Here is a 15,926-nt window from a genome sequence, read left to right as displayed (position 1 = left end):
GCCATGTCCTTAACCATTCCTGTGTTCCGTTCTTCCCATTCTTTTTTCCTTTTTGTGCACGAGTTTGAGAGTTTTTCATTGCTCAGTGTTTGGGTTTGCTAATCTTTTCCTCTACTGTATCTAGCTATCTGTCAAACCACCAAGTTAAAAAAAAATTATATACTGTGTTTTTTAGGTTCAGAGTTTCCATGTTGGTCTGTATTAGTTTTCATTTCTCTCCTTAAGATCCTCTCTCATCAACCAATCTGCCTATCTCTCCAACATATTCCTTAACACACTGAACATAGTTCTTTGATAGTTCTGATGTGCTAATTTTCACATCTGGGTCACCTAGGTTTCCACTGATTATTTTTTCTCTTTATTATAAGACATTTTCTACCTTTTTGAAGCTATATATTGAATCAGAAAGCTCTCAGCCATTATTCTATCAGGTATTATATTTTACAGTTGTAGAATGTTCGTTTGATTATTTTCTACACTTGAATTCTCTTAAAATATTCTTTTTTGTCCCCCATTTCATCCATCTTTTCTTCTATTTTCTTTAACATATTAATCATATTGTTTAAAAATCCCAGTCAGATTACTCTACACTACCTAGTTCAGATCTGGGTCTGTTTTTATTGACTGTCACTGCTTAATTATCTATTATTTATTTTCCCATACTTTTTTTGCATCTCTAGTTATTATTTTTAATAATTACTGCACATTGTGGACGATATATTTAGAGACTCTGAACTATGTTGTCATCCTTTAATGAGTAGTGAATTTTGTCCTGTTATCTTTTTCCTATTAAGGTCTGGTTTTAGGTTTTGTTGGGAAAGATTTCCTTCAGTTTTGTCTGTATTCCAAGATCACAGTTTTGAATATTAGGGTGTACTCTGTACTCCTTACTCCTACACATGGGTCTTACGTGCTCTCTAGCCAGATGCATGAAGCATTCACCAAGGTCTCTCTACTCTGCTGCTGCTAAGTCACTTCAGTCGTGTCCGACTCTGTGCGACCCCATACACGGCAGCCCACCAGGCTCCCCCATCCCTGGGATTCTCCAGGCAAGAACACTAGCTGGGTATAAACCCCAACATTTTTCCAGGATTCTGTGACCTCCAGAATCTTTTAAGCTCTCAGTCTCCCAGCAGGTGCTTTCTGCCAGGCCTTCTGGATTCAAGCTCTGTGTAGCCCAGGAGCCCCCTCAGACTTCTGGAGTTGTCTCGCTGCAAGTCTTTTCCCTCTCCCTACATGTCCCAGGAGTCTCAGCAACTCCAGAACTTTTAAGACCTTTTCTTTGTTTATGTGGATCATTTTTAAAGTCTTTATTGAAACTGTTACAATACTGTTTATGTTTTATGTTTTGGGGTTTTTGCCCCAAGGCATGTGGGATCTCAGCTCCCTGCATTGGAAGGTAAAGTCTTAACCACTGGATCACAAGGTCCCAGCAACTCCAGAATTTGATCTCTGGAGCCCAGAGAGACTGCTGCTCCCTGTCTGGGATGTACCTTCCTGCATCACACACAGCCCATAAACTATCGCCAGGGAGAGGGTCTGGGTGAATACAGGAGTCACCTCTTATGTCTCCCTGTATTAAGGATATCAGCCCTGATCAGCGGATGTTCAGTGAGTTCAGACAGCCATTTTGTACATTTTGTCCAGATTCCGCAGCATTTTTTTGGTAGGAAGGTTAAGTCCAATGCCAGCCACTTAGTCATTCTCAGTACTGGAAATCAATGGAAATTCTAGAAACCTTCTAATAATATATTCTTTAGTGTTTTTTTTCCCCAGAATATAGTGTAAAAGTATGGGAACAGCATTTGAAGAGTCTAAATAGTTGACTTTTCCCTTTTTATCTCCCTATGAATTGAGTTTGTTTACACCGTCAAGTTTTCTTTCCACTTTACAAAGCCTATTACTAACATCCACTCCATCAGGAAAAGAATGCATGTTTCTGCTTCCATTTTTAAAAGAATATTTATAAAAGGAAGAAATAAGCAAATAGATAATTCAGATAATTCTGTTTTTACACATCAACCCTGACATTAAAGGCATGACCCTTACTTTCTAACGTCTGTTTATTGAGCTTTTCACATCTCTGTTTTGCTCCCCCAACTAGCTTATGAATTACCTGAGAGATTATGGCTTCTACTGCTTTACACCTCTCCTGGAAGTTCACACTTTCTTCTATATACAATAAGTAACTGTTGACAGATGATACTGTTACAGTTTTATCTATATGCAACTTAATAGAATAAAACATTTAAACTGTTGGTGATATAATATTTGAAAGGAAGAAAGAAAGGAAGGGAGCATACTCAGGGACATTTTCTCTGCTTATGGACACAGCAAGCTCCTGCAGTTGGTGGGTAAGCTTATCCAAAAGATTGTGCTCCTCTTCTTTCTTCTGATAATAATTGCCCACAGGTGCAGGTTCATCAGCCTATGAGAGAATATAAGTCTACTTCACTAAAAAAAAAAAAAAATTCCGTTTTTATTACATTTATTGTAATAGAAAAAAAAAACTCCAATAAGTGATATAAGACAAAGCAAATATCAATATGAGACTATGCCTACCTTAGATAAATAAGTTTAAAAGAAATGTAGATTATGCTGGAACGTGAATCAAATGGCATAATAAAGTTATGCCTCCAATTATTTTTGTGTTGTTTTGTTGCTAGGTATTGCAGACCCTCTACAGCCAGTAAGGGACAGTTCCAGACGGAGGACTGGCTTTGGAGTTAAAAGGACAGGTGCCAAGTCCAGGCTCAGTCGCCTCCTGGCAGTGAGACACTGGGAAAACTGCTTCGCCTTTGCAAGCCCCAGTAGTTAGGTGTTCCAATTTAGGGTCGGTCAGTCTCCTGAATTACAGTTTCTCATCACTGGAGAAATTTGGAAGAGATGCTTAGAAACCACCTGTCTCCAATGCAGTAAAGGAGACTCACTCACAGGCAGGGCGACGACTCCTGAGCGGCTTCCACCCTAAGTGCTGTCTGAGTAAAGGAGACTCACACACCGGCAAGGAGACGACCTCTACACGCCTCCCACCCTACACGTTCTCTGAGTCTCTGGCCCTGAACACTTCGCTCAAGTTCAGGCTCATATTAAAAGAGGAGATCCTGATGGAATTGCCAAGAGAAATTTCTAGTTCCCCCCATTTCTGCAGTCACCGATCTCAGAACAGCTGCTGTGATTCAGGAAGCTTCTCTACCTCGTACCCTCTGGGCCAGATAATCTACTTCCCCACAGTGTGATTAAAATGAAAACAATTTTAAACTGTAAAACATAAAACTTACACAACACAATAATAAAAAGAGCTTCTTCCAAGTTCTTCTGAGTCCTCAGTGCTGGGTGAGTTCATCACAGCTGAACTTTTATCAGTATCTGGGGCCCTGGTTCACACTTCAACACTTATATGAACCCAGGAACCTACCCACTCTAGGGGTAGGAACTCCCACGTAATAAAATATTCAGGTAAAAACAGATATTAAAAAAAAAATAATGTGATCAACTATAATACTTACTTTTTTTAATTTTTGAAGAGCATTTTTATTTTCATCTATTGCCTGTTTTAACTGGATACATCTAAATTTTCAAAAAGAAAGAAAAATGTTGATTTTTTAATTGTCATAACCAAAAAAGCTATTTTATAAAATCATATGTTCAGTCTTTAAGCAGGCAAGGAAATTTCTATTGTATGAATGATGTTTAAAAACTCATATGTAAGTGTCTTTCCACTCATTAGCTTGGGTGATCCTCACAGCAAGATCTAGGGTATGAGGTATGATAATCAAAACTCAGAAGACAAGTGACTCTGGGCTTCAGTCTCCTAATTCTAAAATAAGGAAAGCACTGGACTTTTAACTGCTTCCATAGCTCTAAAATTCCATAAACCCACGATTCAGCCCAGAAGACAATATGATACGCCTCATCAAAGAAAGAAGAGACAAAAACTATGTGATCATCTCAACAAATGCAGAAAAAGCATTTGATAAAATTCAACATCCATTCATTATAAAAATGTTTACCAAAGCAGGTGTAGAGGGAACATATCTCAACATAATAAAAGCTACTTATGACAAACCCATAGCCAATATAATACTCAATGCTGAAAAGCTGAAAGCCATCCTGCTAAAATCTGGAACAAGACAAGGATGCCCACTCTCACCACTCCAACATAGTACTGGAAGTCCTAGTCATAGCAATCAGGTAATAAAAAGAAATAAAAGGTATTCAACTTGGAAGAGAAGAGTATGCAAATTACATGATACTATATATAGAAAACCCTAAAGACTCCACACAAAAACTATAACTGATAAATTCAGCAAGGTAGCAGGATACAAGATTCACAGGCAGAAATTGGTTGCATTTCTTTATCCTAAAAATGAAATATCAGAAAGTAAAAATAATAATTCCTTTAAAAATTGCATCAAAAAATAAAATAAAATACTCTTTGTGTAATCTACAATACAAGTCAACATATCTATGATACAGAAACAGACTCACAGATATAGAAAACAGACTTGTGGTTGACAAGGGATGAGGGGAGGGAAGGACTGGGGGTTTGGGATCAGCAGAGGCAAACTATTATACATAGGATGGATGAACAATAAGGTTCTACTGTACAGCACAGAGAGCTGCAGTCAATGCCCGGTGGCAGACTGTAACAGAAAAGAATGTGGAAAAGAGTGTGTGTGTGTGTGTGTGTGTGTGTGTGACACTGAGTCACTTTGCTGTGAGAAGAAATGAACACAACAGTGTAAATCAACTATACTTCAATAAAATTAAAAAAATAAAATATTTAGGAATAAATGACTAAGGAGGTGAAAGACATATGCCAAGAACTATAAAACAATGATAAAGGAAACTAAAGATAATTCAGAGAAATGGGAAGATGATCCATGTTCTTGGAGTGTGTGCACGCTTGGCTGCTCAGTTATGCCCAACTCTTTGCAACCCCATGGACTGTAGCCTGCCAGGACCCATGAGATTTTTTCAGCAAAAACACCGGAGTGGGTTGCCATTTCTTCCTCCAGGGGACCTTCCTGACCCAAGGATGGAATCTGTGTCTCCTGTGACTCCTGCACTGGCAGGTGGATTCTTTACCACTGAGCCACCTGGAAATTCCAGGTTCTTGAATTGGAAGGATTATTATTATTAAAATGGCCATACTATCCAAAGCAATCTACAGATTTCATGTAATCCCTATCAAATTACCCATGGTATTTTTCACAGAACTACAACCAATAATCTTAAAATTTATACAGAACCACAATTGCCAAAGCAACCCTGAGGAAAAAGAACAAAGATAGAGGCATAGCCCTCCCAGATTTCAGACAATAGTACAAAACTACAATAATCAAAACAGCATGGTACTGGCACAAAAACAGGCAGAGATCAATGCAACAGAATAGAGAACCGAGACATAAACCCACACACCTGAAGTCAATTAACCTTTGACAAAGAAGGCAAGAATATACAATGAAGAAAAGACAGTCTCTTCAGCAAGTGGTGCTGGGAAAGCTGGACAGCACATGTAAATCAATGAAGTTGGAACTCACCCTCACACCAAACACAGACATAAACTCAAAATGGCTTAAAGACTTAAATATGACACGACACCATAAAACTCCTAGAAAAGAATACAGGCAAAACATTCTCTGACATAAACCATACCAATGTTTTCTTAGGTCAGTCTAATGACACCAAGGCAATAGAAAATAAAAGCAAAAATAAACAAATGGAACCCAATCAAACTTATAAGCTTTTGCACAGCAAAGGAAACCATAAACAAAATGAAAAGATAACATATGAACTGGGAGAAAATATTTGCAAACAATGCGACCAAAAGGGCTTAATTTCCAAAATATACACACAGCTCACACAGCTCAACAACAACAACTGCAACAAAACCACAACCACTCAGTCAAAAACTGGGCAGAAGACATAAGCAGACATTCCTCCAAAAACGACACACAGATCCCCCGCAGGCACGTGAAAAGATGCTCAACATGGCTAATTACTAGAGAAATGCAAATCAAAAATACAATGAGGTATCACCTCACACGGGTCGGAATGGGCATCATCAAAAAGTCTGTAAGAAAACAAACGCGGGAGAGGGTGTGGGGCAAAGGCGGAGCCTCCGACACTGTTGGTAGGAATATAAATTGGTGAAGCCATGGAGAAAAACAGTATGGAGGTTCCTCAAAAAAACTAAAATTAGAGCTGGCCTATTGACCCAGCAATCCTACTCCTGGGTATGCATCTGAAGAGAACTCGAACTCGGAAAGATACACCGCATGCTCACAGCGGCACTGTCTGCAACAGCCAAGACGTGGACACAACCTAAACATCCATTAAAAGGTGACTGGATACAGCAGGTGCGGCACACGCGTGTTAATATAACGAAATACGACTCAGCCGCTCAAAAGAATAAAAGAAGGCCATTTGCAGCAACACGTACGGCCCTGGATTATCACAGTAACTGAGGTAAGTCAGAAAGAGAAAGACAAACACTGCCTGATGTGGTATCACTTACGTGTAAAATCTAAAATATGACACAAATAAACCTCTCTAGGAAACAGAGGCAGAATCACAAACGAAGACAGCAGACTGGCGGCTGCCAAGAGCGGGGAGGGGAGGAGAGGGCGGACTGGGAGTTTGGGATTAGCAGATGAAAGCTATTAGATAGCAGATGGATAAACAACAAGGTCCTATGGTGCAGCACAGGGAACTCTATCCAATATCCTGTGATAAACTATAACGGAAAAGAGTTGAAAAGAATATATATATATTTATAACTGAATCACTTTGCCTTACGCCAGAAACTAACACATCATATTAATGAATCAACTGTACTTCAATAAATAAATAAATTATGCATTTCTTGTTGGCTTTAAAACATTTTTATTGCCTTCCCACTTTGATGTTTTATAGTTGAGTAATATTAGACATATTAATTAATCACTGTAAACCTTAATTTTCTCATCTATATTAATGAGTAGCTCACTAACTTTCAGCAACTTTCAGATGTTATTATGAAAGTTAATTAAGAAAAAATTTTTACAACGCGGACCACACTGTCTGGTATGTACAAAAGTACAAAATAAATGTAAGATACTTCTTTTTAACATTTGTCATCCTCTATTTAACCTTATTCCAACATTTAGGCTTGGTTGACATAGAAAACTGTAAGAAATATTTCAAAATACTTTTGGAAAATTTCATTCATTTTTACCTCAATATTATTTCCTATTATTACTGTCTTTTCAGAAATTGTATTAATTTAAAAAATATAGTGCCTCAATTTCTATGCTATAAATACTGCTCATTGAAATCTAAGTACAGCCTCTACAAAGCTTACATAACTTAGTATACTTTACCTTTGGTACATATCTCTCCTTTTACTTGCTTCTAGAGCTCCTTTCAGTCGACTCTCAAAAAGCAACCCATCGACCTACAATAAATGGAGACTGTCTAAAATATCACGTTGTTAAATACCATATAACCTTCAGTTCAGTTCAGTTCAGTCGCTCAGTCGTGTCCGACTCTTTGCGACCCCATGAATCGCAGCACGCCAGGCCTCCCTGTCCATCACCAACTCCCGGAGTTCACTCAGACTCACAGCCATCGAGTCAGTGATGCCATCCAGCCATCTCATCCTCTGTCGTCCCCTTCTCCTCCTGCCCCCAATCCCTCCCAGCATCAGAGTCTTTTCCAATGAGTCAACTCTTTGCATGAGGTGGCCAAAGTACTGGAGTTTCCGCTTTAGCATCATTCCTTCCAAAGAAATCCCAGGGCTGATCGCCTTCAGAATGGACTGGTTGGATCTCCTTGCAGTCCAAGGGACTCTCAAGAGTCTTCTGCAACACCACAGTTCAAAAGCATCAATTCTTCAGCGCTCAGCCTTCTTCACAGTCCAACTCTCACATCCATAAATGACCACAGGAAAAACCGTAGCATTTACTAGACGGACGTTTGTTGGCAAAGTAATGTCTCTGCTTTTGAATATGCTATCTAGGTTGGTCATAACTTTCCTTCCAAGGAGTAAGCGTCTTTTAATTTCATGGCTGCAGTCACCATCTGCAGTGATTTTGGAGCCCAGAAAAATAAAGTCTGACACTGTTTCCACTGTTTCCCCATCTATTTCCCATGAAGTGGTGGGACCGGATGCCATGATCTTTGTTTTCTGAATGTCGAGCTTTAAGCCAACTTTTTCACTCTCCACTTTCACTTCCATCAAGAGGCTTTTTAGTTCCTCTTCGCATATAACCTTAGGACATAAAATTTTAATTTTTCCCCAAATAATTTATAATGAACACTTTGAAACACACAGTAAAGCTGAAAGAATCGTACAGTGAACATCCATACACCCACCACCTGGATTCGACCATTAGTATTTTACTATACTTTTTTGATCCATCTATTCATCAACCCATCTAATTTTTTACATATTACAAAGAAAATTACAATCATCAGTATGTTTTCCCTTAAACAATACATCATGGGTATCACTAACTAGACTTCAGTATTTGGTGTGAATTTTACGTACAATGAAATACACATTTCATCTTAAGACTGTATTTGCTAAGTTCTGGCAAGTGACATGTAATCCAAACCCCTACCAACCTACAGAAAATTACTATTACTCCAGAGAGTTCCCAGAATGTACTCTTTTGTGTGATCATTTCGTGTTTCTGAGATACTTCCATATCAGAAGTATACTCCCATATACACTGCCGTGTGTATCGTCAGTTTATTCTTTCTTATTGCTGAGGAATACTCCCTGTATGAATAAACCACCAGTTTTTTTCTTTCTTATCCTCACTCTTATATCTTATACTGTGACTTAGCAATTTCCAAATACTACCTGTAACTTTCCCAACATACCCACAAAAGAGGCACATACATCTTTTGGGTTCTATAGATGTGGAAAAGATAAAGTGATTGACAAAAATAAAAATTCTCTACTCTTGCCATTCTGCATCTGTTATTTACACCATTTACACACATGCTGACAGTCAGTCATCACAGGCATAACCCAGACAGGTCCTTCGTAACTTGTCCCATGGACAACAGGGTGGAAGTCTGTAACATTTTTTGCTTCACGTGTCCTCTGTGGAGGCTTCCCTGGTGGCTCAGACAGTAAAGAATCTGCCTGCCAATGTAGGAGACATGGGTTCAATCCCTGGGTTGGGAAGATCCTCTGGAGAAGGAAATGGCAAAACACTCTAGTATTCTTGCCTGGAGAATTCCATGGACAGAGGAGCCTGGTGGGCTACAGTCCATGGGATCCCGAAAAGTCAGACACAACTGAGCATGAGCAGCAGCACATCCTTTATGGGGCCAGGGAAGAAGGACCCCACAATATCACACAGCCCTTCCCAGACACACAGGGTATCAAAAGGCTCAGGAGCCAACTGGGTTCCAGCTTCAATAACCCTGGTGATTGTTTTCTTTCATCTTTGTATCAGTAACAATTGTTGTGGCTTCCTTCTACAACTTTTCCTGGTTCTGTTAATATCCCACTAAATTTAAAATTCAATACAATACAAAGCATCTGGCCAAAGCTCAGCTTAAGTCAGTGTCTCATCAGCTTTTATTTTTATTTCCACCAGAAGAGTATTCTATTTTGTTGTACCACTATAATTCCAATAGAGTTCCTTAAGAAATATTTATCCACCCAATCTTTTGCACTTTTTAAATGAAAATCCAAAACTGGATAAAATATGAGCATTCAGTACATCCTTTGCTGCTGCTGCTGCTAAGTCGCTTCAGTTGTGTCCAACTCTGTGCGACCCCATAGACGGCAGCCCACCCCGCTCCCCCGTCCCCGGGATTCTCAAGCCAAGAACACTGGAGTGGGTTGCCATTTCCTTCTCCAATGCATGAAAGTCAAAAGTGAAAGTGAAGTCGCTCAGTCGTGTCTGACCCACAGCGACCCCATGGACTGCAGCCTACCAGGCTCCTCCCTCCATGGGATTTTCCAGGCAAGAGTACTGGAGTGGGGTGCCACTGCCTTCTCCGTCTTTTGTCTGCTAAAGATTATAAAATCATTTTATTTAGTGGAAATAATACTTGGTAATATTAACAGATCAGTTCAGTCACTCAGTTATGTCTGACTCTTTGCGATCCCATGAACTGCAGCACGCCAGGCCTCCCTGTCCATCACCAACTCCCGGAGTCCACCCAAACCTATGTCCATCGAGTCGATGATGCCATCCAACCGTATTATCCTCTGTCATCCCCTTCTCCTCCTGCTCTCAATCTTTCCCAGCATCAGGGTCTTTTAAATGACTCAGCTCTTCGCATCAGGTGGCCAAAGTATTGGAGTTTCAGCTTCAACATCAGTCCTTCCAATGAACACCCAGGACTGATCTCCTTTAGGATGGACTGGTTGGATCTCCTTGCAGTCCAAGGGACTCTCAAGAGTCTTCTCCAACACCACAGTTCAAAAGCATCAATTCTTCTGCGATCAGCCTTCTTCACAGTCCAACTCTCACATCCATACATGACCACTGGAAAAACCATAGCCTTGATTAGATGGACCTTTGTTGGCAAAGTAATGTCTATGCTTTTTAACATGCTGTCTAGGTTGGTCAGTGTTCTTGCCTGGAGAATCCCAGGGACGGGGGAGCCTGATGGGCTGCCGTCTATGGGGTCGCACAGAGTCGGACACGACTGAATCGACTTAGCAGCAGCAGCAGCAGGTTGGTCATAACTTTCCTTCCAAGGAGTAGGCGTCTTTTAATTTCATGGCTTGCAGTCACCATCTGCAGTGATTTTGGAGCCCAGAAAAATAAAGTCAGCCACTGTTTCCACTGTTTCCCCATCTATCTGCCATCAAGTGATGGGACCGGATGCCATGATCTTAGTTTTCTGAATGTTGAGCTTTAAGCCAACTTTTTCGCTCTCCTCTTTCACTTTCATCAAGAGGCTCTTTAGTTCTTCACTGTCTGCCATAAGGGTGGTGTCATCTGCATATCTGAGATTATGGATATTTCTCCCAGAAATCTTGATTCCAGCTTGTGCTTCCTCCTGGAAATGCAATTACACAGCCTAGGAGCATAAATATCTTCTACATCTTGTCAAGGTGCTTTCCAGAAATGCTGTGCCTTATACCCTGGGGCAGTAAAAGTGCCTGTTTCATCACAGCCTCCCCAGTACTGAGCATCAAGATTTTTTAAGTGTTTGTGGTATCTTATTTCCTTTGCAATTGCTTATCTTAGAAGTCAACTTTTCTCATGTTTATGTGACCAGTATTTCTTCTTCAGTTCATGTCCTTTGCTCATTTGTCAGGTCTTAATATTTTTCTTCTGTGTATTCCTGCCACCTCTTCTTAATATCTTCTGCTTCTGTTAGGTCCATACTATTTCTGTCCTTTATTGAGCCCATCTTTGCATGAAATGTTCCCTTGGTATCTCTAATTTTCTTGAAGAGATCTCTAGTCGTTCCCATTCTGTTGTTTTCCTCTATTTCTTTGCATTGATCACTGAGGAAGGCTTTGATCTTCACGACCAAGATAATCACGATGGTGTGATCACTTACCTAGAGCCAGACATCCTGGAATGTGAAGTCAAGTGGGCCTTAGAAAGCGTCACTACAAACAAAGCTAGTGGAGGTGATGGAATTCCAATTGAGCTATTTCAAATCCTGGAAGATGATGCTGTGAAGGGCTGTACTCAATATGCCAGCAAATTTGGAAAACTCAGCAGTGGCCACAGGACTGGAAAAGGTCAGTTTTCATTCCAATCCCAAAGAAAGGCAATGCCAAAGAATGCTCAAACTACCGCACAACTGCACTCATCTCACACGCTAGTAAAGTAATGCTCAAAATTCTCCAAGCCAGGCTTCAGCAATATGTGAACCGTGAACTTCCAGATGTTCAAGCTGGTTTTAGAAAAGGCAGAGGAACCAGAGATCAAATTGCCAACATCTGCTGGATCATGGAAAAAGCAAGAGAGTTCCAGAAAAACATCTATTTCTGCTTTATTGACTATGCCAAAGCCTTTGACTGTGTGGATCACAACAAACTGTGGAAAATTCTGAAAGAGATGGGAATACCAGACACTTGACCTGCCTCTTGAGAAACCTATATTCAGGTCAGGAAGCAACAGTTAGAACTGGACATGGAACAACAGACTGGTTCCAAATAGGAAAAGGAGTACATCAAGGCTGTATATTGTCACCCTGCTTATTTAACTTATATGCAGAGTACATCATGAGAAATGCTGGGCTGGAAGAAGCACAAGCTTGAATCAAGATTGCCAGGAGAAATATCAATAACCTCAGGTATGCAGATGACACCACCCTTATGGCAGAAAGTGAAGAGGAACTAAAAAGCCTCCTGATGAAAGTGAAAGACGAGAGTGAAAAAGTTGGCTTAAAACTCAACATTCAGAAAACGAAGATCATGGCATCTGGTCCCATCACTTCATGGGAAATAGATGGGGAAACAGTGGAAACAGTGTCAGGCTTTCTTTTGGGGGGCTCCAAAATCACTGCAGATGGTGATTGCAGCCATGAAATTAAAAGACGCTTACTCCTTGGAAGGAAAGTTATGACCAACCTAGATAGCATATTCAAAAGCAGAGACACTACTTTGCCAACAAAGGTCCGTCTAGTCAAGGCTATGGTTTTTCCAGTGGTCATGTATGGATGTGAGAGTTGGTCTATGAAGAAAGCTGAGCGCCGAAGAATTGATGCTTTTGAACTGTGGTGTTGCAGAAGACTCTTGAGAGTCCCTCGGACTGCAAGGAGATCCAACCAGTCCATTCTGAAGGTGATCAGCCCTGGGATTTCTTTGGAAGGAATAATGCTAAAGCGGAAACTCCAGTACTTTGGCCACCTCATGCGAAGAGCTGACTCATTGGAAAAGACTCTGATGTTGGGAGGGATTGGGGTCAAGAGGAGAAGGGGACGACAGAGGATGAGATGGCTGGATTGCATCACTGACTCGATGGCCGTGAGTCTGAGTGAACTCCCGGAGTTGGTGATGGACAGGGAGGCCTGGCGTGCTGCGATTCATGGGGTCGCAAAGAGTCGGGCACAACTGAGCGACTGAACTGAACTGAATTATTTTTCTTATATATTATTCCTTGATGCATATTTGGCTTGGCTTCATGGGAAGTAAAAACACTCAAGAGCCTCCACTGAATGAGAGATAAAGGAAAGGAAGCATGGAGAATGGAGGAAAGTGATGTTGAATGCAGAGATGGTTGGAATGTTATTATTCGTTTAGATTTGGAGGTGAGATAGGATAGAAGAGTTGTTAGGTTGCAGATGGAGCTGTTAGGTGGGGTGGAGGGAGAGGAGGACAGCACTTAGTCGAGCACCCCATTTTCTAGCCTCCCCGGGGTTGGTTTGGGAGCGTGAGGGGGTAGAATCAGGGTTTGGTCCCGGGACGTTGCGGGTGGGGGCGGTTACAACTTGGAAAGGTTGCGTTGGGGTTGACTCTCAGAGTTAGGGTGCGCCCCAGAGCTCGCCCTCCGCCAGAGCCCAGGTATCTCACCAGACGGTACCTGTTGCTTCAGCTCCTGATTGCGGCGCTGCAAGGACTGGAGTGGGTCGCGCTGCCGCCTCGCCAGCATCTCCGTCGCCTAGGCGCGAAGAGTACACCAGTCGCCAGGGAAACCATGGCGGCTGCACCGGGACGTGACGCCATCACTACGCGTCCGCCTCGGCGCCCTGCAGCCCGCTGGGAAGCTGATTCTGGAAGAGTGTGGCGTTGGTCCTCTGTTGAAGCGGCTCCTTCAACCCGCAGGGCCGGAGCTCGCTGCTCAGGTTCACTGCCCAGCAAGTCACTTTTTCATAGCCCGTCCCAAAGGATTGGGGTGGAGGTGCGGGAGAATGTGCCGCTGCATCCGAAACTACAAGTCCCATAATACTCAGTATTACCACATTCCTGCAGGGTTGCTCGGAGTCCCCAGTGGCTCAGCGGTAAAGAACACGCCAGCAATGCGGAAGCCAGCAGGGTGGGGAAGATCTCCTGGACGAGGGTACGGCAACCCACTCCAGTATTCTTTCCTAGAGAATCCCATGGAGGAGCCTGGCGGGCTACAGTCCATAGGATCGGAAAGAGTCGGACACGACTGAAGCGACTGAGTCTGCACGCACCAGTTTTGCTAAACTAATCTTGTGTTAGTCGCTTAGTCAGTCGCGTCGGACTCTTGCGATCCCATGGCTCCTCTGTCCATGGAATTCTCTAAGCAAGAATACTGGAGTGAGTTGCCATTCCCTTCTCCAGATCTTACCCACCCAGGGATCAAACCCAGGTCTCCTGCATTGCAAGCGGACTCTTTGCTGTCTGAGCTACCAGGGTACTTGAAGCTTCTTAATGTCTTAAATGAACAGTACAGATAGTTTTGTTACATGGCTTATACGGGATACGTGCTGCTGCATACTCTCACTTCACAAAGGCAGTATTTAATTCTTTGCTATTTGGTATATTGCTGGAGTATCACTTAATTGCAGTTTTTGCATCCTGAGTTCTATGGTCTAGGGATGTTCATTCTACAGGAAGTCTATAAACAGTGATTATGCGCTGCATTTTACATCTCTCAGGGAGGTTGTAATAACATTTCCCCAAGTGGGACTCATTCCTATAAATCCAATTCCCAAACTCTTCCCACTACACAGAAGCTCACTTTTTAAAAGATGAACCACATTGATACAGGTTTACAAGTTAATCCCACAGGCCAAGAGCCATGCTATTTGCATTCTTTCTTCAACAGAAAAGTGGTAAGAACCACCTAATTTTCACGTTGAACACAGCTCCATGTAACATCAACCAGATTTGGATACTGATGGTATCCAACATCCTAATAGTGTTCCCTTTTTCTCTAGTCCTCGCCCACCTCCACTCCTACACTAAAAGTAAACTCTACCCCAACTTCTAACTGTAAAAATTTGTCTTCCTTTTGAACAAATAACGGATTCACACAGCGTCCTGGCATCTTGTCAGGCTTCTTTCACTTAACCTGTTTGTGCAATGCATCTGTATCATCATGTAGGTTGTTCCCTCATTGCTCTCTGACATTTCATTGTATGGCATACTCTAGTAGACTCAACTATCCTACTGTTGCTCTGCTTTATTTATAGCTCCTGTCTTTATTTTGAATTAACTTCTTCATGATGGCTCCTGATACTTAAAATTCACTTAAATAGCCAGTTTTTCCATTAAAAATCCAACAACTGAGGTAGTGTTATAAAGTATTTTCAGATGGACTGACAAATCAGTACTTCTAATGATCTTGTAAGAGGTAAGAAAGAAAAAAAACTGCACTAAAAACAATCTGTCATTTAGGAAATCCTTATTTATTTTACGTATATGTCTCTAAATAAATTAGGACAACTTTCTATTTTATAGGGAGCTCCATATTTAAAATGAAAAATTACAGTCATTTCTGCTTCTGCTAAGTCGCTTCAGTCGTGTCCGACTCTGTGCGACTCGAGACAGCAGCCCACCAGGCTCCCCCGTCCCTGGGATTCTCCAGGCAAGAACACTGGAGTGGGTTGCCATTTCCTTCTCCAATGCATGAAAGTGGAAAGTGAAAGTGAAGTCGCTCAGTGGTGTCTGACTCTTAGCGACCCCATGGACTGCAGCCTACCAGGCTCCTCCATCCATGGGATTTTTCCAGGCAAGAGTACTGGAGTAGGGTGCCATCACCTTCTCCACTTACACCTACAAGGCTCTTGAAAAGCCAGGTCCTTTGAGATGGTACAGTTCTATGTTGGTAAAAATAAACAAATAAACAGCTTATATACGTGTACCTGTATGGGGAATGAGGAAGGATGAAAAAAAGTTTATTACTCTTGTTTACCTCCACTGGAAAGATGACAGATTTTATACACTTTTGTACCCTATTCAGAGTGACAAACATTTCCTATGAGTCTCGGATTGGCATCATCACCACCTGTAAGTCTGTTAGAAATGCCTCTTC

General features: G+C 41.6%; 1 protein-coding gene across 4 annotated transcripts in view; it reads right to left on the bottom strand.

Annotated features, from left to right (window-relative positions):
* Positions 1 to 13,630, bottom strand: part of NPHP1 (nephrocystin 1) — a 65,514-nt gene extending 51,884 nt beyond the window's left edge. For 2 of the 4 annotated variants that reach the window (XM_005212296.5, XM_005212297.5), the window contains exons 1-4: positions 13,506 to 13,630; positions 7,368 to 7,441; positions 3,510 to 3,570; positions 2,304 to 2,428 (exon numbers count right to left, since the gene is read on the bottom strand). In XM_005212296.5, the coding sequence (XP_005212353.1) occupies positions 2,304 to 2,428; positions 3,510 to 3,570; positions 7,368 to 7,441; positions 13,506 to 13,574 (329 nt within the window). In that variant the 5' untranslated portion in view covers positions 13,575 to 13,630. 4 annotated transcript variants of the gene reach the window in all.
* Positions 13,631 to 15,926: the final 2,296 nt, after the last annotated feature.

The sequence above is a fragment of the Bos taurus genome, chromosome 11 (genome assembly GCF_002263795.3).
Source record: "Bos taurus isolate L1 Dominette 01449 registration number 42190680 breed Hereford chromosome 11, ARS-UCD2.0, whole genome shotgun sequence".
Lineage (NCBI taxonomy): Eukaryota > Metazoa > Chordata > Mammalia > Artiodactyla > Bovidae > Bos > Bos taurus.
This window is presented reverse-complemented; position numbering and strand designations above follow the sequence as displayed.